At 43.5% G+C, this 22,499-nt stretch overlaps 1 protein-coding gene across 7 annotated transcripts in view; it reads left to right on the forward strand.

The window, feature by feature from the left end:
- Window positions 1-3,164: 3,164 nt before the first annotated feature.
- tpcn2 (two pore segment channel 2) overlaps window positions 3,165-22,499 on the forward strand; it is a 150,145-nt gene continuing 130,810 nt past the window's right edge. For 2 of the 7 annotated variants that reach the window (XM_077619424.1, XM_077619462.1), the window contains exons 1-3: window positions 3,165-3,552; window positions 17,113-17,165; window positions 20,516-20,592. In XM_077619424.1, coding sequence (XP_077475550.1) covers window positions 3,408-3,552; window positions 17,113-17,165; window positions 20,516-20,592 — 275 coding nt within the window. In that variant the 5' untranslated portion in view covers window positions 3,165-3,407. Of the gene's footprint in view, window positions 3,553-15,191; window positions 17,166-20,515; window positions 20,593-22,499 lie in introns of those variants that run through there. The other 5 variants (XM_077619415.1, XM_077619438.1, XM_077619447.1 and 2 more) reach the window with 4 other exon arrangements.

Genomic DNA, 22,499 nt, shown 5'->3' on the forward strand with positions numbered 1-22,499 from the left:
CCTCGAAAGGGTTGCGGGGGTTGCTGGAACATAACCCAGCTGACTTCGGGCGAAAGGCAGACTACACCCTACACTGGTCGCAAGTCAGTCGTAGGGCACACATAGTTACAAACGACATCCGCACTACCAATCATACCGCCACCAGCGAGAATCGAGCCCACGCCTGCCCGCACCTAAGTCAGGTGTGTGAACCTCTACACTACGAGGTGGCCTGTATGCAGCAAAAAAAAGCTTTTAATTTAAAAAAAAGGCAATAGACCTTCTGAAAATATGTCAATAAAAACAACCCTATTAAAAATGTTGCAGTTCTTAGAAGTGCAAAATCTCTTTGCTATGTTCACACAGTAGTGTCCTTCTTTTTAAACCGAAACAAAAATATACTGTATTTATCTATAATCCTTATAGTGTGATTTGTGTGTGTGTGTGTGTGTGTGTGTGTGTTTATGTTAAGATTCTCTCGCTACGTTTTTCCGAACCGTGCAACGTAGAGAGTTCAATTTTATGGTGGCCAGAAACGGCTGTCTGTAAGTGTGTAAACTCAAAGCTGAAAGCAGAGTTAATGTATTAATCGCTGTTTTTACATGATGTGCCCTAAATGCACCGCGTGCCTGATTGGTCATAACGTCGGACGCCTTTCCACGTCAATTACAAATGTCATTTTCTGAAGAATTTCCACCACCAGCAAGGTGCTCCCCGAAACACTTTTTGCCCCTGTCATTACGGGAAGTTTTTTTTTCATATTTTGACTTTGGTTTACAATGTTTTACCAAAAATAACACCCAAACATTGCTTAAATTGATAAAATTTGTGAGCCTATCTTTTGAAATTGACCGTCAGTTTTCCCTTACTTTTTCCTAAAAGGCATACTCCTGCTTCTCTATATATTATACCAGTGGCGGTCCGTGCATTTTCTAGCGACGCGAATTAATCCAACCCTCAAAAACTATTTTATGGCTATAAAATCTCTACTGCAGCTACAGCTGCGACACTTAAAAAATAATCAATAATAACCTCATACAATTGAAATTCTATTAAGGAATATAGCCATATTTTACTCACCAGAAATCCTTTTTAACTGTACACAATATCCATCCTCCTTTTTTTCTTCCTTCTTTTCTATCGCCATCGAAGCTAATGCTGAAAGTCGAGCCTGTCCTGTCGTACTTCTGGCATATGTTTTTATTTGATTTAGTGCTGGACTTTTAGCATTAGCTTCCATGGCGATAGAAAAGAAGGAAGAAAGAAAGGAGGATGGATATTGTGTACAGTTAAAAAGGATTTTTGGTGAGTAAAATGTGGCTATATTCCTAAATAAATATCAATTGTGGGCCCGGTTCTGATATCTGAAAAGCTCCAGTGTTTGTATTTAATCACTAAATGCTGCTAGAAAGTGGATTTTACCCCATTTTAGTGCAATTTTTGCCGTTTCGCCATTGACGTCGATCGCTGTCTTTTCCCAGGGAAACATACCTGTCAACCTCTGCCGATAACTGCCCTTATAAATGATTATGATTCACCTTACAAACACCGTACGACTCGTACGGTGTTTGTAAGGTTTTTTGGGGGTTTGTAAGGGGAATCATAATCATTTATAAGGGCAGTTATCGGCAGAGGTTGACAGGTATGGGGAAATCACCTCCCTGGCCCGGTTGTAATGTCTGAAAAGCTCCAGTATTTGTATTGATAAATGCTGCTAGGAAGTGGATTTTACCCAATTTTAGTGCATTTTTTGCCGTTTCGCATATGGGCGTATATGGACGTATCGACCTTCATCGCTGTCGTTTTCCCGGGGAAATGATACTCCGGGCCTGGTTGTGATGTCTAAAAAGCTCCAGTATTTGTATTTAATCAATGAATGCTGTTTTCGGTTGGATCTTACTCAATTTTCGGGCAATGTTTGCCGGTACGCCATTGACGTTCATCATTGTCTTTTCCCGGGAAAATCACCCCCCTGGCCCGGTTGTAATGTCTGAAAAGCTCCAGTATTAGTATTTTATCATTAAATGCTGCTAGGAAGTGGATTTTACCCCATTTTTGTGCATTGACCTATTGATTATTTCTTATGTGTCGCAGCTGTAGCTGCAGTCGAGGTTTTATAGCCATAAGATAGTTTTTGAGGGTTGGATTGATTTGTTGAAGGCGCTACGAGAAAATGCACGGACCGCCACTGGGTTTGACAGTACCCCCCAGCCCCTATTCGGGCCACTTGGTACGTAATGTAGGGCATCCGGGTAAGGGTCAGGCAGAATGAATGCGGAGGGCTGCCAGAACCTTGAAGCGGATGGCGTGCGGGTTAAACACCCGTTCAACCTCACAGACCGACGAAGCGAGGGGACAGTTCCTGGAGTCCGTCCTCAGGGAGAGCTCTCAGGAGGGCAGCTAGAACCTCTGGCCCATGACATAGGCCAGCGCAGGTGTGCAGCGGTGAGTGGCCTGTCTGTGGGTGTGCGTGGAGGAGCGTTGCTGTGCAGCCAGGGCTTATTCCCATATCGAGGCATACTTGGTGAGGTGTGGCGAGACGGACAATACAGCAAGTTGCCTCCAGAGACGGGACCAAGGGGGGTTGATAACTGAGGGAACACTGAAAACGGGACACGTTGGCAGAGTGTTAGGGTGTGAATTGTGAGCGTACTCAATCTAAGGCAGATGGTTTGTCCAGGTGGTTGGTTGGGGCTGGGTGGTGCAACGGAGCGCTGCTTCCAGCTGCTGATTGGTCCGTTCGCTTTATCGATTCGTCTGTGGGTGAAGAGAGGCTCAGTACAACCAAAAAATGAGAAATGTGACATTGACAAAATACGGTACACATTTTGGATTTTTTTTAAAATATTATTCAAATGAAAGAGCATTTTTTAGTATGTGAGTAGTGAGGGAGGTCTTTACTAGGATTGACATACTTTGGGTGGAACTAAAAGAATGTTTTTACAGGACTACAAAAATGTTATCTATGTGTATTTTTTTAATCGGCCGACTTTATTTCAAAACTATGACAATGTTCAAACGAGATGGCGTTTTTTGTTGTTGTTGAGAGTATTTTTGAGAGTGAAACGCGCTGCGTGCACACTGAAGTCAACTGCTTCGCCACTTGTCTGGGCTATTTTTAGCATCAGCTCATTTGACCACGAACGTCTGCTGGCCGCAGTTGCTACAGACCCAAGATAGGGATGCCCGTTGAGCAATGTAGGTGGGGTCTCGTGGTAAGGAAGTGAGTGTGAATTGACACTTTTGTGAAGCAGAGAAATAACTTCCTTCTTTCAAGATCCCCGTAGAAGCTCAGAATTTATACTTCAGTATTAGAATGAAAAGAAGCTAGTCCACAAGCAACACATCTAACACCTACTAACGAAGTGTTTACTTAACTACAGTTGAGGGTCAAAAGCGGGGAAAATAACAAAGTGTGGCTTTGTTTAATGGATTCAAAGAGTTTGCTGGGAGATAGTGCCCGCAGAGCCTACAGTGATTACGGATGCCGGTCGAAAAGAGAAAGCCAATGGGATACTTCAGGGCAAATTTACCCGGTGACATGTGATTCAGACAGTGTTTTTGAACAAGCAGGTAAGGCAATTCGGTTATTTCAATGTAAATGAGTAAGAATTGAGGAAACATCCCCAACCCATGACTGATAGACATCACTTTGTGTTTGAGCGTTTCAAATTTCTTATTTTCTCACGCCTGCAGCTGAAAAGTTCAATAAAAGCCATTGACAATATTTTTGAGTCGGATAGACATAAGCCATCTAAAGTGATGCTTTAGAAACTTAAGTTCAGCACCAGCCAGCAACTATTTTTTTCACTAGATCGCAGATTTTTTTCGGGGGCAAATAAAAAAAAGGGGAAAATCCACCCTGAGGATTTTTTTTAAGTTCATAAAAATGTAAAAATCCATGCTGGAACTCGTAAACAGAAGCCACTCCACTGTCTTCCGCTTGCCACTAGGGCTTAGCACTGAAAAAACTACTTCGCGGTTTTTCGTTTATCACGGCCATGTCTGGTCTACATTAACACAATATTCGAGGGATTACTTTACTTGGCTTTGCGATAATTTATAATAGAACTTGTGGGAAATATATGGAATCACGTGACCGGATGATTCGCCTAAAGACGTTTCGCCGACGGATGTTTGACAGACGGACAGGTCGCCGAATGGATGTTCCGCCGAACTTTCATTCGGCCGAACGGCCGTTCGGCCGAATGAACAAGGTTTCGCCGAAACGGGATCTGCGCGCGGATCGTGTGTGTACAAGTTTTTCAACCTCGGCCCGCGGGCCATGTACGGCCCGTTAGGATTTTTAATCCGGCCCGTCGCCGGCGTTGTCCAAATTATAGTAAAAATCAATGATTCATTTCCCTTTGCCACTCATCACTCTCAATTTATTAGTCTACCGTCAATGGCAGCCCGGGAATAAGCGCTCTTGGGCGGGCATGTCAGCCTGAGAATAAGCACTCTTGGGCGGGCATGTCAGCCCGGGAATAAGCACTCTTGGGCGGGCAGATGTAGCAGAACCGAGCCGTGAAATGACAACAATCAGGTCAAATCCATCTTAAAACAGCATTTAATGATTAAATACAAATACTGGAGCTCTTTGGACATTAGAACCGAGCCCTGGGAAGTGAATTCCTCGGTAAAATGTTGCGATGATATCGCGATAAGGCAAAAAAAAAGTCTAAAAAACGTTCATTCGCCAAACGGCTCAAAATGCTCTCAAATTCGCTCAAATCCAGCCGAAAACAGCGTTTAATGATTAAATACAAATACCGTAATTACTCGAATATAACACGCATATTTTTGCTATATAATTAATTCCAATAGTTGGGGGTGCGTGTTATAATCAATAACTAAAATAAATTACAAATTTTCGATCGAAAAAAGCATTGTCAAACTCACTTTGACGCACGGACATTGTGCAATTTCCAACTTTGAATTCAAAATACACGCATATTAAAGATCGTCAAGCCTCACAAACATCACAATCTGCATTAATAAGCTGGAAAGTAGAATACTACATTGTAGTGTGGTACGTACTTGTATTTAGAAATATGTCCAGCGGGGGGCAGTACATTCCCTTGTTACATGTGATAGTCTTTTCCATTGTGCATATCTTCAAATCATTTATTTATTCAATTTGTATGTTCCTTTTCTTGTTTGAGAATGACAATAGATATTTGAATTAAAACATGGTATTGTCAATTGAAATGTAGTCAATGTTCAAGGAAGTCTAAAAGGTATTGCAACATAACATGTCTACATGATATGTTTGTCCACTCTGTGTATCATCTATTGCCCTAAAATTCAAACGCATAACTCCACCAACTGAAAGACACTCGACACGCTCGTACCTGAAGATTTCTCTATCCGGTTTTGAACAAAACAATCGTGAAACGAAGAAAAAAAGGTAAGATTTCTGATTTTCGTCAGCGGGAAATTTTCGGTGCGCTCTATATTCGAGTACTGCGTTTTTCCAGATTTTTTTGGCCCAAAATTACCTGCGTGTTATTTTCGAGTGCGCGTTATATTCGAGTAATTACGGTACTAGTATTTGTATTTGCGACATCAAATGTCGGATAGGCACTGGGAAAACACTGTTGATGTGTGTGGTGCTCACACTTAGAAAAATGTATGGAGCTCAGGATTTCAGCGGGGCATCAGCCAACCCAATCCGCTCATGTGTCACTATCCTCGGATACGCTCGGGAAAAAAACCCGCCGATGTGTGTGGTGCTCACACTTAGAAAAAAATTATGGTGCTCAGGATTCCAGCGGGGCATGTATCACCCCTGTCTGCCCACAGAGCACTGTGCTCGGTGAAAAACCCCTCCAATGTGTGTGGGGCTCAAATTTGAAAATTTTCTGGAGCTGCAGAAATTCAGCGGGGCGTCGTCCAACCCAGTCCGGTCACGGTGCACTATTCTTGGATAGGCTCGGGGGAGCCCCCGCCGATTTTTAAAGTGCTCAAACTCGGGAAATATATGGAGCTCGATAATGAAACTCAGCATGTGTCATTAAAATCCGCCCACGAAGCACTGTTCCCGGGGAGAAACCCCTCCGATGACCGTTAGGGATATGATTTACCTACTCGGCGGGCCGGATTAAAAATCCTAACGGGCCGTATATGGCCCGCGGGCCGAGGTTGGAAAACATGTACACACGATCCGGGGGCGGGGCGAGCGCGTGAATCCCGTTTCGGCGAAACCTCCTTTCAACCTGTCCGTCTGTCAAACGTCCGTCGGCGAAACATCTTTAGGCGAATCATCCGAGTACCATGGAATCAGTAACAACGAAATTAAAGGTTGGCGCTGGGTAATGAAACATCTTGCTCTTATGTGGCTAATCCCAGTAGAGATATCACAAAATTTTCCTTCGGTATGAGAATGAGCAGAAACTGGTATTTGTCTCATTGTCGTCATCTCATTTTCTGAAATGCTTTATCCTCATTAGGGTCGCAGGTGGTGCTTGAGCCTATCCCAGCTGACTCCGGGCCAGAGGCGGGGGACACCCTGAATCGGTGGCCAGCTGATCGCAAGGCACAAAGAGATGGACAACCATGCACTCTCACACCCATACCTATGGGCAATTTAGAGTGTCCAATCAGCCTACCATGCATGTCTTTGGAATGTGGGAGGAATCCCGAGTACCCAGAGGAAACCCACACAGGCCCGAACATGGAAACTCCACACAGGTGGACGTGACCTGGACTTGAACCCAGGACCCCAGAGCTGTGAGGCCGACGTGCTAACCACTCGCCCCACCGGGCTGCCCATCTCATTGTCCTGTTGGAAGATAAGTCTCCATACCAGACTCAGGTCTTTTGCAGACTCCAACAGGTTTTCTGGGCCCGGCTGAAGAAAAGCAGGCCCAAATCATGAGGCTGCCATCACCATGTTTGACAGTGTGGATGGTGTGTTCAGGATGATGAGTTGTGTGTCGGCCTCACAGTTCTGGGATCCTGGGATCAAATCCAGGTCGGTCCACGTGTACTCACACATTTCCCCCCACATTCCAAAGAGATGCATGGTAGCCTGTTGGACACTCTTAATTGCCCCTAGGTATGAGTGTGAGCGGCGAAATATTTTGAGAACAATCAAATTCATTCCAGAGACCAGCTCTTAAGACCTTCAACATGATCATGCTGCATGCAAATGGTGTCACTGCAATTCAACTATTCAGCACAGTTTGCACAAGGAAATGCTATATGGGAGAGTAATGCAGTTGAAGACTTTTCTGCAAACATGTCACAAACAGAGTCGCATGGGGTATGCTAAAGCACATTTGGACAAACCAGTTTCATTTTGGAATAAGGAGCTGTGGACTGGTGAAACAAAAATTTAGTTATTTAGACATAATAAAGGGCAGTATGCATAGTGGAAGAAGAACACAGCATTCCAAGACAAACACTTTCTACCCACAGTAAAATTTGGTGGTGGCTCCATCTTGCTGTTGGGTTGTGTGGCCATCAGGTACTGGCAATCTTGTTAAAGTGGCAGGTCACATTCCAGTCAGTATCAGCAGATACTTAGGCAAAATGTTCAAGAATCAGTGAGAAAGTTTAAGTTGCGCCGGGCCTGGATACCAAGACAACGACCTATATATCCCAGCATGCACGGCGCACTACTTCTTCTACGGGGAAAATAGAGTGGGCTGCTGCTTACCGTAGTTGAGAGACCTGTTGCGGCTCAATTTTGATCCATATATAATATTCACAGTCTAGCTTTGAACGCTCTGTTGACGCAAACATCTAGCAGCTGGAGTTCTTTTGTAAATCCACCATGAATGATGGCGAGCACTGAATTAGAGTGCTCGCCATCATTCCGGGTGTATTGACAAAGAACTATATATCCCAGCATGCACCGCGCACTACTTCTACGGGGGAAATGGAGTCGCGGGCTGCTGACTGTAGATGCGGCTCAATATTGATCCACATATAAGGCGCACCAGATTACAAAGCTCATGGTCAGCTTTTGGAAAAAATTGAAGGCTTTTCGGAGCACCTTATAGTGGGGAAAATACGGTAAATGTTCTGAAAATGAAATGAATTTGAGGTCTAAGAAACAGTGCCAATCCAGAACAGCGCTATTGTCATGCCATCCCTCTTCCACATAGATGCAAAAAGCCCACCGCCTCTTCTTTCCCCCCCAAGTTGCTAGTCCTGTCCGATCTAAGTAGCGTGCAGCCTGCTAGCTGCATTGTAATGTCGGGTAGAAAACGCAAAATGTGTGCACACGTAGGGAGAGCTTGAAGCTCATGCGTCGCCATCTTGGTCCTCCGACACATGGACGCACTTCAGGGGGACTGCAGTACATGGTTTGTCCCTTGTGGAATATAAGTGGATCCATAGCATGGGGATCCGGAGGGCAGCTGTTGTGCGTACGCAGGCAGATGTGGATTTACTAAATGCCCAGGTGTACAGGCGGTAGAGTAAGGCGTAACTCGAACTGGTACCGTTTGGTACCTAGGCTGGGGAAGTCACTGCTTCTCAGACTGATGAGGTTGAAGGTGTAGGAGTGGCCTCTTATGGTAATCCTTCTTTGTTGCTGACATGCCCCAGCCTTTTAACAGCTGTAGTTCTACAATTAACTGGTCTTGTCGCTCTGCAGTGGATGGAGCTGACTGTTCATTTCTATAAACTGGATCAGGCAAATGGCGGCGGATCAGGCCAGTCTTCTTTAGCTGGAGGGTAAGTAGCCCCCCGATGGTTGGTAACTACATAGTGTGAAGCTTGCTGGAGATTTCACATGGCTTAAGCGAGTTTACCTATTTCTTCTTGAATCGAGTTGAGTATGGCCACTTCGACTTGTATGGGTAGCTGCGACTGATGTAGCAGGCTGCTCTTCGGTTCTTCTCTTTTCTTAGTGCTTGACAAAACAAGGTGAGTTAGAGGTAGTTCTTGAAGCTTGGCCCTGGAGTTCCTCACTGGATAAATTGGGTGAGCTAGCTGGCTTTCCGGACTGTAACTCTATCCTACTCAGGAGTACAGGTCCGTCTCTTGGAACTCACCATTCCATCGATTTTATCTGTCATAGTGAGGTATCCTCTCCTCAGCTTCTTCCTAAAATTGTCAATCTAGCTTCTTGCCTGTCTTGCTGCCTGTGCCTTGCATAATTGACCTCACAGTCCTCGGGGTGAGTTGGTGGACTTGTCTGCCGCTTAGTCCTTGCTCCACTGGCAGAGCAATTCCGGCTCAAAAGACCACAAATGTTGGAGAGGCTAGTTTGGACTGTATAAGGTGCTGGCTCAATGTGAGATATGCTGTTTTCATTTGGGGGTCTCGGTCAGAACACAAGGAATGGAAGAGAGGAGTTGTTTTTTTGGCACTTTAATCCACACAAGAATAAGTCACTTGGTATAAGTCACTTGGCAGCGAATGCAATCAGGGTACAATACAGTTATGGGTGTGTGTGTGGTTCTAGAATTAAGACAGATTTACAGCATATTTTTGTCGAGGTAAACAATTTAACTGCGAGTCAATCCACAATATACTTTGAGACAATGAAGTGTCATAAAAACAAACATAAAGAGAAGCAAATGCGCGCGCACCCGGAAGTAAATGTAGTGGCGGAAAGGCACTCCATTCAGCGAGAGTTCTGCTAGACTCTCTACAGCAGGGGTGGTGAACAAGTTAGACACAAAGAGCAAATATTTTAAACTGTGATAGTCAAAGAGCCACACCACGCAATTGTCCAAAAGAGACACACAAAACAGACAATTAAAACCATACTTCTCCCCATAACATTTTCTTCTAAATAAAAAATGTGTTCTTTTATAAGGTAAGTGTCCACCCTCAACACACACATCAAATGCAACTTAGCCAGAGTTAACACATCAACTACGCTGAAGGTTGGTGTGGCAAAAAGCTGCATTCTTTTTGGAAGGGAGCCGCATGCGGCTCGAGAGCCACGTGTTTGTCAGTCCAGTATGTAAAGAAAGCTAAATGAAAAAGTTAAGTACTAATGTACATTTGTAACACAAAGGTAATGTAAACAAATGCTTAACCATTGTGAGGACATGTGGGAATGACCACTACAGCAACATTGCAACTGCAGCTCATGCACGGCACGAACATAAACATCGTCAACTTTTGAGTTATGATGAAAAGAGTTCCTCACGTTCTTTCACAGCCGCACACAGTACATTCCTCACACATGTCCTACCTTGTGGCTGTTCTCGACACCGCTCTTTCTTGCAACTCTGTCCCAGAGTACCTTTCTAACACTGGTGGTTTGTTGACTGTGTGGTCCGGTTGTATTATGTTAATGGTTAAGGGAATATTGATAGCGACCCGCTCTGGCGCGGCTTATAGGGATATTTCCACAGTGGTTAGTATTTGCGATGTGTTTTTTATGAGGCTGTTTGACGAGTCAAACAGGGGCACCATCTTTATGAACCAGTTTGGTATTGGCGACATCCACTTATGTTCCATGATGCTTGGCTTCTGTATGGCATCCTTGGCTCACGCCCAGCACTGCGTCAGAGTCGTTGTTTGCGAGACCTACCTGTTCAGGTGGCTGCTCGACGTGACATTGCTGTGGTTCATCAGGTGTATCTCCTACGAGAGCACCGTGACCATAATGGGCCTCATCGGCGTGTGCATCGGGTCAAACTGCTGCAACGTGTGCGTGTTCAGCCATTTTTCCTCTTTGGCCGTCCACTCAAAGGTGACCCCGTTTTTGCCTGGGCACAGCTCTAGTATCTGCTCTGCGTAGAAAATGTGCTGGTCATTGATAGTTCTGTAAAACAGCTTAAGGAGCAGTTTAAGAAAGAGACCAATTAAAAGGAGATTCAGTTTATTACCAGAATGGGGAGAGCTCGAAGAGCATGATCGCTCACAGTCCGTTGTCCTTGCAACTCTCTCCGAATGACCAGTGAGTGAGTCTTATATACAGGCAAAACTGACAGTTGTCAGCAGGACTTTGGACAGAAACGTTTTAGTCATTTGCAGGGCAAAGATTGATTGATCAGTGTCGGACAGTTGAGTGTTTGTGCTGACATGTCAACCCAATCACAAGACTAAAATTGATTAATCAGTCAGACAGTTGAGTGTTTATGCTGATATGACAGCCATCCACAGGGATGACTACGATGATGTTATACTTAAAAAAATGATACAATATGAACAAGCAATTGCAGAGACTTTGTCTTATCTTACAGTCATGAATGGTTGTAAGCAATGTTCCCTCTAAGCTGCGCGCGTGCGCAATTGCGCACTACTGTCGTCTTCTCTGCGCAGCAGCAATCATATGGCGCGCAGTAAATTTTATTTTTATTATTATTATTTTTTTTACCCATGATGGCGCCGTTTAAGCGGCAGCCAGTGGCAGTAGCTTTGTCCACTGTTATGTTTTTTGTGTTTTACAGCATGTTTTACATGAAAAATTAGAGGGAACATTGACATGCACCTGCTTGTGGCAGGTGTGATACTGGTGTGCCCATAGCGACCAATGATGATGTCGTGACCGGATGATTCACCTAAAGACATTTTGCCGACGGACGTTTGACAGACGGAGAGGTCGCCGAATGAACGTTCAAACAGCGTTTAATGATGAAATACAAATACTAGTATTTGTTAGTTTAATGATTGAAATACAAATACTAGTATTTGTATTTAATCATTAAACGCTGTTTTCAGCTGGATTTGACCGAATTTGAGAGCATTTTGAGCCGTTTGGCGAATGGACGTATATGGACGTTTTTTTGCCTCCATCGCGAAATCATCACGTCATTTTACGGAGGAATTCACTTCCCTGGGCTCGGTTCTAATGTCCAAAGAGCTCCAGTATTTGTATTTAATCATTAAACGCTGTTTTCGGCTGGATTTGACCCGATTGCTGTCATTGTACGGCTCGGTTCTGCTACATCTGCCCGCCCAAGAGCGCTTACTCCCGGGCTGCCATGCCCGCCCAAGAGTGCTTATTCCCGGGCTGCCATTGATGGTAGACTAACATTGATTTTTACTATAATTTGGACAATGCCGGCGGCGGGCCGGATTAAAAATCCTAACGCGCCGTATATGGCCCGCGGGCCAAGGTTGAAAAACTTGTACACACATGATCCGGGGGCGGGGCGACCGCACGAATCCCGTTTCGGCGAAACCTCCGTTCGGCGGAACGTCCATTCGGCGACCTGCCCGTCTGTCAAACGTCCGTCGGCGAAACATCTTTAGGCGAATCATCCGAGTACCGATGATGTCGCTCACACTGGTACTCAGTGCGCTCAGGGAGGTTGTCTTTCTGCCCAGACCAACGAAAAATTAGGGGGAACATTGGTTGTGAGGTGAGCACCGTGTTTATAAATGGGGAGCATGAATCACGCGTCGTTCGTCAGGCCCTCGTTATACCAGAACTGGTGGTAGGACACGTTCGTTGGTTTCTCCCACTTAGTTTCGTAGTTATTTTTTTGTGTAGCATGGAACATACCCTATTGGCCCAAATATAAGAATGATTTTTTAAATAAGACTAAAAAAGTGTCGGTCGTCTTACATTCGGGGTCTAGCCATTATACCCATTCACAACGCTAGATGGCGCCAATATCTTTAAAGCAAATGCTGAACACGTTAATGGTTAATGCAGTTATTGCAGTTATTGCAATTTTGTTGTTTAATTACAGTTGATTAGTTTACATTTCAAAAACCCGAAGCCTTTCATTTACAAATTTAATTGCACTTTAGTTTACATATTTACATGTTCAGATATTAAGATGTCATAGACAGTTTTTGCATGACTTGAATCAGGCAAAATAACCTGCTTTTCCTCTCGAATATATTGTTATAATGATTTATTTCAAATATACTGTTATTTTCTGTAAAAAATGGAATATGGTGTTCAAACAGTCTTTTCAAATTTGAGTCAAAAAGAGGGGGTCTTCTTATCTTGGGCCCAATACGCTATATGGTGTTGTTGCCAATGGTGATGGTCGTGTTTCCCTGAATCGCTGTTCGGTCAGCGGTATCATGTGCATCTCGCATCCGTGACTTGGTTGTATATCAGCGCGAACCAGTCTTTCAGCGTCAGGAAGTTTATCTAGGTTAGATTCAGTATGCGGTGGTCGCTGGTAGGTACTGCAAAGGGCTTTGGGCAGTCGGTCGCACTTGCCATTTTCTATGTACGCGTAGTAGCTGTTGGTTAATCTCATCATGTTGCGTTCCGCAGATTCTTGTACAGCAAGTAATCTATCTAGTCCTGCTCGTCTATGGGTGCACCTAGTACATCGTTGCTCCACATCTCCACAATTTTGAAGCTCTTGATTAAGTCGTTCGTAAAGATGTTCTGGTGCATCTTCGCTGGGGTCGGCTTGCCCTCCGATCGGTTCGTCAGGTAGTAGAGTCTGCAGTTGTGGATGACCACCTGCTGGTTGGACTAGTGCAGGTGGTTCTCGATGATCTCCAGATCCCTCTCCCCCATTTCCTGCAGGGTCAGTACATTGTAGTTTTACTGGATGTGCATAATGTCCTTGGAAATCGGGTTTTTGATGTTCTTTTCCGACTGCCAGAGGGCTGTATAGATGGTCGACGCCTCCAGCAGGACGTCGCTATTCTTTTGACTTTTGAAGCACCCAGCAATTGTTAAAGTTCTGGATGAAAGTACCCCTTGGTGAGAAAAAACGATAACAATAATTATCGTCAAATATTTTTTGTCAATAATAATAATAAACATTTTCAATAAAATTCGGTACCTTTCAAACAGCAATTACACGATCTGTCGTTTTCTTTCTTTTCTGAATGCCTCTTAAATATATGTGCACAAACTGCAGCCTTATTGAAACGTTCCTTAACCCATATTAACCCACTATCCTCATTTGAGGACAGCCAGTAATATTTTTCTTACTTGATATCAAGGAGTTTCCCCATTCTATGCAAATGTTCTAAAAGCATTGCAAAAATCTAAAACTTGTTAACTTGGGTTAAGCCCATCCAACTTTTTATTTTTATACTTTTGTAAATGGCCTACGTGAGGTAAAAAAAAATTGTGAGGCTGAAAATAGTCTGGTTGCCAATAGTGATAATGTCTTCAGTTTATTATTTTATTTATTTGATATTGCATAGCAACTTTTGGTTTGAAGGCAAATTTAAAAAATCTGCAGGTTTTATTATCCTTTTCATAGTGTATGTAAGGAGGGAATTGTCTTATCTTTATTGCACAATGGCACAACAGAACAACAAAATTACTTTTTAAAATCACATGTTATATCATGTTATGTTATCATTTCTTATGAAGTAAAGTAACATAGTTACTTTCATAGATGAATAACAAGGAAAGTAATTGATGAATTTATTACCATACGTTTGATGTTTCAAATTTGAAAGAAAAAAGGTGTGATAGTTATCATGATAATTATTGATGTCGACTGATAATTTTTTTTAATCGTGATAACAATTTTGGTCATATCGCCCGGGTCTAGGTGAATGTGCGCTTTACGTTGTGTGATCGTTTCGAGGTCGACATTAGCATGCAGCACCTGCCCTCCTGACAACTCGCTTGACATTAGCCATAGGTGGGAGGTGAACTCCAGCAACTCGAATAGCCTGTCGACCTGCTCACTGTGACGTTGAAGCTGTGGATCATCGCTTACTGGATCAGAGTCATGTAGTTGTTATAGCTGGCTTGCGTGGAGGCGTCCCTCAAATCTTGTGAGGTGTCGCCAGAGCAGCGGATGGTGTCGAGCGTCATTGTGCGCTCTCGACAGTCACATCGTAGAGATTGAAATCTTCCCCGTTGTTGCTCCTGGCGGCTGTTTTTGAGTCTGAACCTCGTGCAGTAGAATATAAGTCCCTCCTGAACGATCTGAAATTGGTATTTCGCGAGCAGCAATTTCTCTACGTCCGTAAGGATCCTCTTGCGACGCACCAGATCTTTCTCTGTCGTTGAACTTCGATTTGCTCATACTCACTTTGTTGTTGATCATCGTGAGGAGCTTCTTCTACTTCTTGGTCCGTGCTCTCCGCCCTTCCCCTTTTCGCCCCCTGCTTCTTCAGGATCGTGAAGTCTCTCTTTTGCTTTGGTCTCTGGTCCATTTTAGAATTGCTGTCCTTTATCCTCCTTTATTTATACTCTGTGAGTGCAGTTGGAAGCTATTGAGGTTGCTTTGTATATAGCTTTATGCAGCATTCCCCGTTATCTCAAAAATAAATGTCAGTAGGAGAAATGCCCTGTCATGGTGGCTGTTTAGGTAGTACAAACCTGGAGTGCATTTTCCGGGTTTTGACGTGTTGTCATCCTTGTGGCCTTTTAATAGTGAAAAGGTTTTCAGGGAGGGGAATTACTGGTATGTCATGTCACTATTGTCATCAGTTTTTATTGTCCCTAATCAAAAGAGAAAGCACTTCTGTTGGGTCTGTAAAAACAGCTTCAGGGGCAGGTTAAGAAAGAGTGAGATCAATTTAATAGGAAATAGGTTTATTACCAGACTGCAGGATGGAGAGAGAGCTCTAACAGTGGAGAACCGCTCAGCCTGGTGTCCTTTGCAACTCTCTCCGAATCAACAGTGGGCCAATCTTTTCCAATCCAATCCAATCCAATTTTTTCCCCACATCCATCAGAAATCTAAACTTGCGGTAACATACACATTCCCTTCTGCGGTAATATGAAAAGATGTTTGGGTGGTGATCTGCCTCCTACTAGCTGACTGAAGGTAAGGTAAGTGAAAGACAGTGAGAGGTAAGCGACCTGTATCCATAACAGCAGAATGCCAAATTACAAGATTCCGTAACTTGCACTTATTTAGGTCTTTTGCCGAGTAAACGCAGCTTATGGAGAAGCACCACCAATTTTGTCACACGCAGTTTCTGGGTGTGATGACAAGTAGGCTTTTTGTGTTGTTGATAATGACGACAGGGCCTGTCCGATTATTATTATTATTATTATCTTTATATAGGAAAACAGGGTATAGTATAGTTTCTTTGACAACGACCAAACTTTGGGCAAAGTCTGATTAATCAGTGTCAAGTCTCCATGACAACGACCAAACTCTGGGCAAGTTTCTTATAACGATGTTTCTATACTTACAAAAACTGATACAATATGAACAAGCAATTGCCAAGCGACTTTGTCATCTTATTTTACAATCTTATCTTACAATTTTGATCTGCAGGAGAATAAAAAATGATCTGTAAACAAATATAATCAGATTCGTAAGAGTGCACTCATAGCCACTTTTATTTTTATTTTTTATGGGTATGTTTTTTTTTAAATTTGCAAATCACACTTATCTTTTTTGAAAAACACATTTAGTATCAAAAACACACTTTTTTCTCTTGAAAGAGACGTTTCATTTGCAAAAAACATTTAGCTCTCTCTTTGGTTTTGGCCAGATTCTACTTCCATACATCTCTCTTTGCCCCAAAGCTGAAGACATTCATTAGGACATCCTTCATCTTCCTCATGCTGTTATCTATAAATAAGTGTGCTAAAACTAATACTACTAAACTGCTCGGCATGCTTCTGATCCTGCATTTTGATATCGGGAATCGTCCCCTGGGGCCCATTTTCTGCACCAGGATGTCAAACTACAGTATGACTCTGTGTCAATCACTCACTGTACTAAATCGTACAGCATGACGAGGCTCCTCTCAAAGAAAATCTTTTTGACTCGCCACCACAACACCAGGACTCTGTATTCCCTCCCCATTATGATTTACACAATGAAAAAGGCTTATCAATCAGTGGTTATGAAGTCCTGCACATACTCTGGCCCTGAGTGGAATTTATTGGGGAACCCCGGTCTTGAGCCTCTGAGGATTGTTCCAACCAAAGGTCTTGGTGTTTGGTTGGAATGAAATCCTGCACCCACTGTAACCTTTTGTGGAATAGTTTAGAGACCCCTGGTTCAAGGTGTTCCTTCTTTCTATCAGCCTAAAAAGGCTCCCTTTCATTCCGACCAATTTAGGACTTGCCATAATATTAAAGTTGAATAGGATGCCTGATGTTTGTTTAAATAGGTAGAAATCAAACCAGTCAGACCAGTTCCTTAGAAAACATTGACTTTTCTATTAACTTAGTAAGGCAGCATGTTTAATCTTGTAATGGGAGACAAGCTGCAGGAACACGTTGTCTTTAATTTTGGAATATATGAAGATATACCTCTGAGAAAAAGATGGTATTGCTGTTGTCACAAGCCTCTCTTCCAACAGATGTGGACCTCTATATTCAACAAGCTGTTGTCCTCATTGAAGATGCTATTCAGGTAATTAAAATCTTTTTATTTTTAAACAAAATAAACGCCTAAACACAAAACATTGTCTGTTAATTGGTTGGGACAAACCATATTTCCCACTCTAAATAAAATTGCATTCATGTTAACTTGATTTATGCTATTATTACGTTGTCTTTATCATTCTTATTTTCATTCATTTATCATCTTACTGCACATCTCTCCCCACCTTCACTCAGTATGTGAAGTGTCACACCAGGGAACAAAAAACTCTGGACCTGCTGTATGCCAACACAAAGGAGGCATACAGCTCAGTCCCCCTCCCCCCACTGGGCCGCTCAGACCACAACCTGGTCCATCTGATCCCCACCTACATCCCTATGGTGAGGAAAATAAAACCTACCACGAGGATCATACAAAGATGGACCGAGGAGACCAGCATGGTACTGAGGGACTGTTTTGAGACCACTGACTGGGAGGTGCTGTGCAATTCACATGGTAATGACATTGACAGCTTGACCCACTGAATCACAGATTATATTAACTTCTGTGTTGAGAACATTGTACCCTCCAAGAAGGTCCGTTGTTTCTCCAACAATAATCCGTGGGTCACCAGGGATCTAAGGGCCCTCCTGAACAAGAAGAAGAGGGCTTTTAGGTCTGGGGAGAAAGAGAGCCTGAAAATGGTCCAGAAGGAGCTGAAGAGAGAGATAAGGAAGGGTAAGACCATCTACAGGAGGAAGCTGGAGAACCAACTCCAGAGAGGCAACACCAAAGAGGTCTGGAGGAGCTTGAGGACCATTTCGGGCCATGGAGGCAACAGCGAGAGAGACTCGGAGTCTGGCGGCAGGGAGTGGGCCAATGAACTGAATCAGTTCTTTAACAGATTCAGTCCTGCCCCCACTCCCCTGACCCCCCAGACAAGAAGCAACGCTCCCCCCTCATTCTCCTCCTCCTCCTCTTCCTCCCCCTCTTCCACCGGTCTCTGCATTACTGTCGATCAGGTGATAAAACAGCTAAAGAAGATCGAGGCAAGGAAGGCTACCGGTCCAGACGGCCTCAGCTCCAGACTACTGAGAGAGTGTGCGGATCAGCTTGGTATAGTGATTCTGCATATTTTCAACCTCAGCCTCTGTCTGCAGAAGGTCCCCACCTTGTGGAAAACTTCCTGTGTGGTCCCAGTTCCTAAGACTGCGTACCCCAGGGAGCCAAACCACTTCAGGCCGGTAGCATTAACCTCTCACCTGATCAAGACATTGGAGAGAATCATCCTCAATCACCTCAGCCCCCTGATGAATGCAGAGCTGGACCCTCTGCAGTTTTCCTATCGTCCAGGTATGGAAGATGCTACCACCTACCTGATGCACAGGTCTCTTTCACACCTGGAGAACACGGGAAGCACGCTGAGAGTGATGTTTTTTGACCTCGCCAGTGCGTTCAACAGCATTCAGCCGGTCCTACTGAGAGGGAAACTGGAAGAGGCTGGAGTAAGGAACCACCTAGCCGCATGGATCATCGACTTCCTCACTGACAGACCACAATATGTGAGACTCCAGGACTGTATGTCTGATGTGGTAGCTTGCAGCACGGGGGCCCCACAAGGCACAGTGCTCTCCCCACTCCTCTTCTCCCTCTACACATCGGATTTCCAACATAATACAGACACCTGCCACCTCCAGAAGTTCTCTGACGACAGCTATTATTGGACGAGTGACGGACGGGAACGACCTGGAGTACAGGGGAGTCATCACAGCCTTTGTTGACTGGTGTAGGCAAAACCACCTCTACATCAACACCAGTAAGACAAAGGAAATGGTCATCGATTTTCGGAGGAATCCTCAACAGACCACTCAGGTGAACATCCAGGGTACAGACATTGAAATCGTGGAGAATTTTAAGTACCTGGGTGTTCACCTCAACAATAAACTAGATTGGTCCACAAACATAGATGCCCTGTACAAAAGGGGCCAGAGCCGCCTCTACCTACTGAGGAGTCTACGTTCCTTTGGAGTGTGCAGGACACTGCTGAGGACTTTCTACGACACTGTGGTGGCATCTACAGTGTTTTATGCAGTGCTCTGTTGGGGATGCGGGAGCACGGAGAGGGACAGGAACAGGCTGAATAAGCTGGTCAGGAGGGCCAGCTCTGTTCTGGGCTGTACTCTAGACTCTGTGGAGGAAGTGGGAGAGCGGAGAATGCTGACCAGGATGATGTCCATCATGGACAGCACCTCCCACCCCCTGCATGAGTCTGTGGAGTCCCTCCGAAGCTCCTTTAGCAATAGACTGCGGCACCCTCATTGCAGGAAGGAGCGCTTCCGCAGATCCTTCCTCCCATCAGCTGTCAGGCTCTTTAACAAAAAAATGGCTGAGTGTTGAGACCTACCGCATGCATGCATGTATATTTATGTGTATGTATGTATATATGTGCTAAGCAACACGCTTATTTATTTATATATTTATTCATGTATTTATTTATTAACTTACTTTTACCTATCTATTTATGTCTAAAATGCCTTTCCTATTCCTGCATCCTCACCCTCTTGCTACTGTGACAACAAAATTTCCCGAATACGGGATGAATAAAGTTATCCAATCCAAACCAATCCAATCCCCGCAAGGGCCGTGCGGGACGCTGGAGCACAACCCAGCTGACTTCGGGCAAAAGGCAGACTACATTCTAGACTGGTCGCCAGTCAGCCGTCCGTAGTGCACACAGAGACACAGACAACCATCCGCACTCACAATCATACCGCCACCAAGTGGAAATCCACCCCACGCTTGCCTGCACCAAAGTCAGGCAAGTGAACCACTACACCACCAGGTGGCCATATTTTTAGTTATGAAAGTATTTTGTGCTCAATCAAAGTTCTATTACGCCCAACAATATATATTTAAGCAAAAAGTTCATACAATATTAATCTCCTTGTGCCCTGCAATTGGCAGGCCACCCATTCAGTGTGTTCTCCCACCTACTGCCGATAGTTGGCCAGGATAGGCTCCAGCAATGCCGTGGCTCTTGTGAGGATAAGCTATACAGAAAATGAATTAATGATATGACACTAAAGATTTTAGAATTTTAACATTTCCATTTGTTTTTGTTTTTTTCACACGGTTTCATTTCACTCTTGTCAGCATTGATGCCCAAATTTTAAGGTACATTTTGCCTTTTCACACCATATTTTAAAGGCATGAGATTCAGGATTTAGATATAAGATGTTACATTTTTCATGATTTTCTGTGGTTTTCAAAGTGCAATTTTAGAAGTTTTTATCCCTGCTACACTCAGCCAATTTCCCCGGCACCGCATAAGTCTCCTTTTACTTTGATTTTTTTTCATCTGCAATATACGCAATTCAGCATATTTAATTCTCTGCTTCCAGTATCGGTCCATTAACCACCGGGTGGATGCACCTTCACTTCATCTGTATCGTTGGTACTACGCAAGAATATGCCAGTGGTCAGTTCAAACCTTTTACTGTCTTCACATTTTTAATGACATAGTTTATCCACTCTAATTATGGCTTTTTAAAACCAAGTTTACATTCAAATGGGGATTTTTTTTCATTTTTTTTAAACGAATGATGTATGAATGAAACTCTGTCTTTATTGAAACATGGCATTGCAAAATTAGGCGGAAATTACACAGAATCTGGGATGAAGGTCAATAATACTTCATGAAAGATTTTATATTTTGCACTTTGTAAATGGAACTCTGTACTGATATCAGAAATGATCAGAAATTATGTTGTAAATACAGTGGTACCTCAAGATACGAGCTTAATGCGTTCCGGGACTGAGCTCGTATGTCGATATTCTCGTAACTCAAACGAACGTTTCCCATAGAAATGAACTAAAAACAAATTAATTCGTTCCAACCCTCTGAAAAAAAGCCCAAAACAGGATATTGGATTGGAAAAACATTTTTATTTGTTCTAATTCGCCATCTATTAACAAAGTAACAAATAACTAGTGGTTTAATATTACTAAAATTTGTTTAATTGTACTAAAATTATATGGATTTTGCAGGGGGGAGAGAGAGAGACGGAACGAGAAAGAGGGGGGAGAGAGGGGGGACTTTTTGCATGGCAACGCGCTCATAACATAACATAAACAAATTTAAATGAACTTGGATTATGATTCAAAAATAAATTTAATCTAACTACACTAAACTTAATTCTAATTTTGTTTTAAATTTTGATATCTTTCTTCTCCCGGCTCTATTTGCCCCGCCTCCATCCTGGCTTTCACATGCAACTAAAAGGAACCTATCGAGCATTGTTTGCTTTTGTATTCCCTTCGAAATATTCCCCAAATGATGCACACAAATGTCCTCACAATAGGATAACGCACGACCACTTGCCAACGAGAAGTAGTATATACGCCATTCGCACTGACTAACGGGAAAAAAAACACTGAAAAAATGCAACGCTCCGCCCAGTGCTCTCAGAGACATTACACGAGGGAGTTGCGACCACAGAGACATTACACGAGGGAGTTGCGACCACAGAGACATTACACGAGGGAGTTGCAACCACAGAGACATTACACAAGGGAGTTGCGGGGAGAGAGACAGTGCCCATGATGTTTTTATGAGCAGCTTCTCGTGTCCACTGTCTGCTCGTATATCGAAACTTGTTTTTGTATCTCAAGATAAATTTTTGCTCAACATTTTACTCGTATCTCAAATTGCTCGTATGTCGAGGTACCACTGTATAGAACAAGCTCAAATTTATTTATGCTTTTTGAAACAACAGCGAGAGGGACCTCAAGTCCGGAGATTAAATTAGTTCTTTAACAGATTCAGTTCAAGGCCAAAGTCCAACAGTTCTACGAGAACTGGATGTTGGACGACAAGAAGAGCTACACCAAATGCGGCAACATGCAAGCACCAACAATGGAAGTTTATTATTATTATCTATTATTGATTGTCGATGCTTGGGATCATCTGCGAAGGATCTAATCATCAAGTTGTTCAAGGGATGCGGACTGACCAACGCTGTCGACGGCTCAAAGGATTTCCAGATCCATTGTTTCAGGTCAGACTGGTTTGCAACTTCTCCAGCAAGCGCGAGCCAATGCTGGCGACGATGAACATGAACTCACTCAGATACTCGACGCTGGTGCGGAAGGTGATGTGAATGACGAGGAGAGCAACAACAGTGACGTGTCACTTGATTTTCACCATTGAATTTGTATTTTTCCCTTTTGTTAAATATATATGTACATGTTACCTGGTATCTCTTTTCATCCATAAAATGTATCACATCTTCTCAGAATTCTGTCCAGCTAGTCGAAAAATAGAGCTGCACCCTCTAATTGAACGCCAATACATGGGAAAGTTTGAAAAATAGAACAGCATGCCGT

Source organism: Stigmatopora argus, chromosome 2, assembly GCF_051989625.1.
Source record: "Stigmatopora argus isolate UIUO_Sarg chromosome 2, RoL_Sarg_1.0, whole genome shotgun sequence".
Lineage (NCBI taxonomy): Eukaryota > Metazoa > Chordata > Actinopteri > Syngnathiformes > Syngnathidae > Stigmatopora > Stigmatopora argus.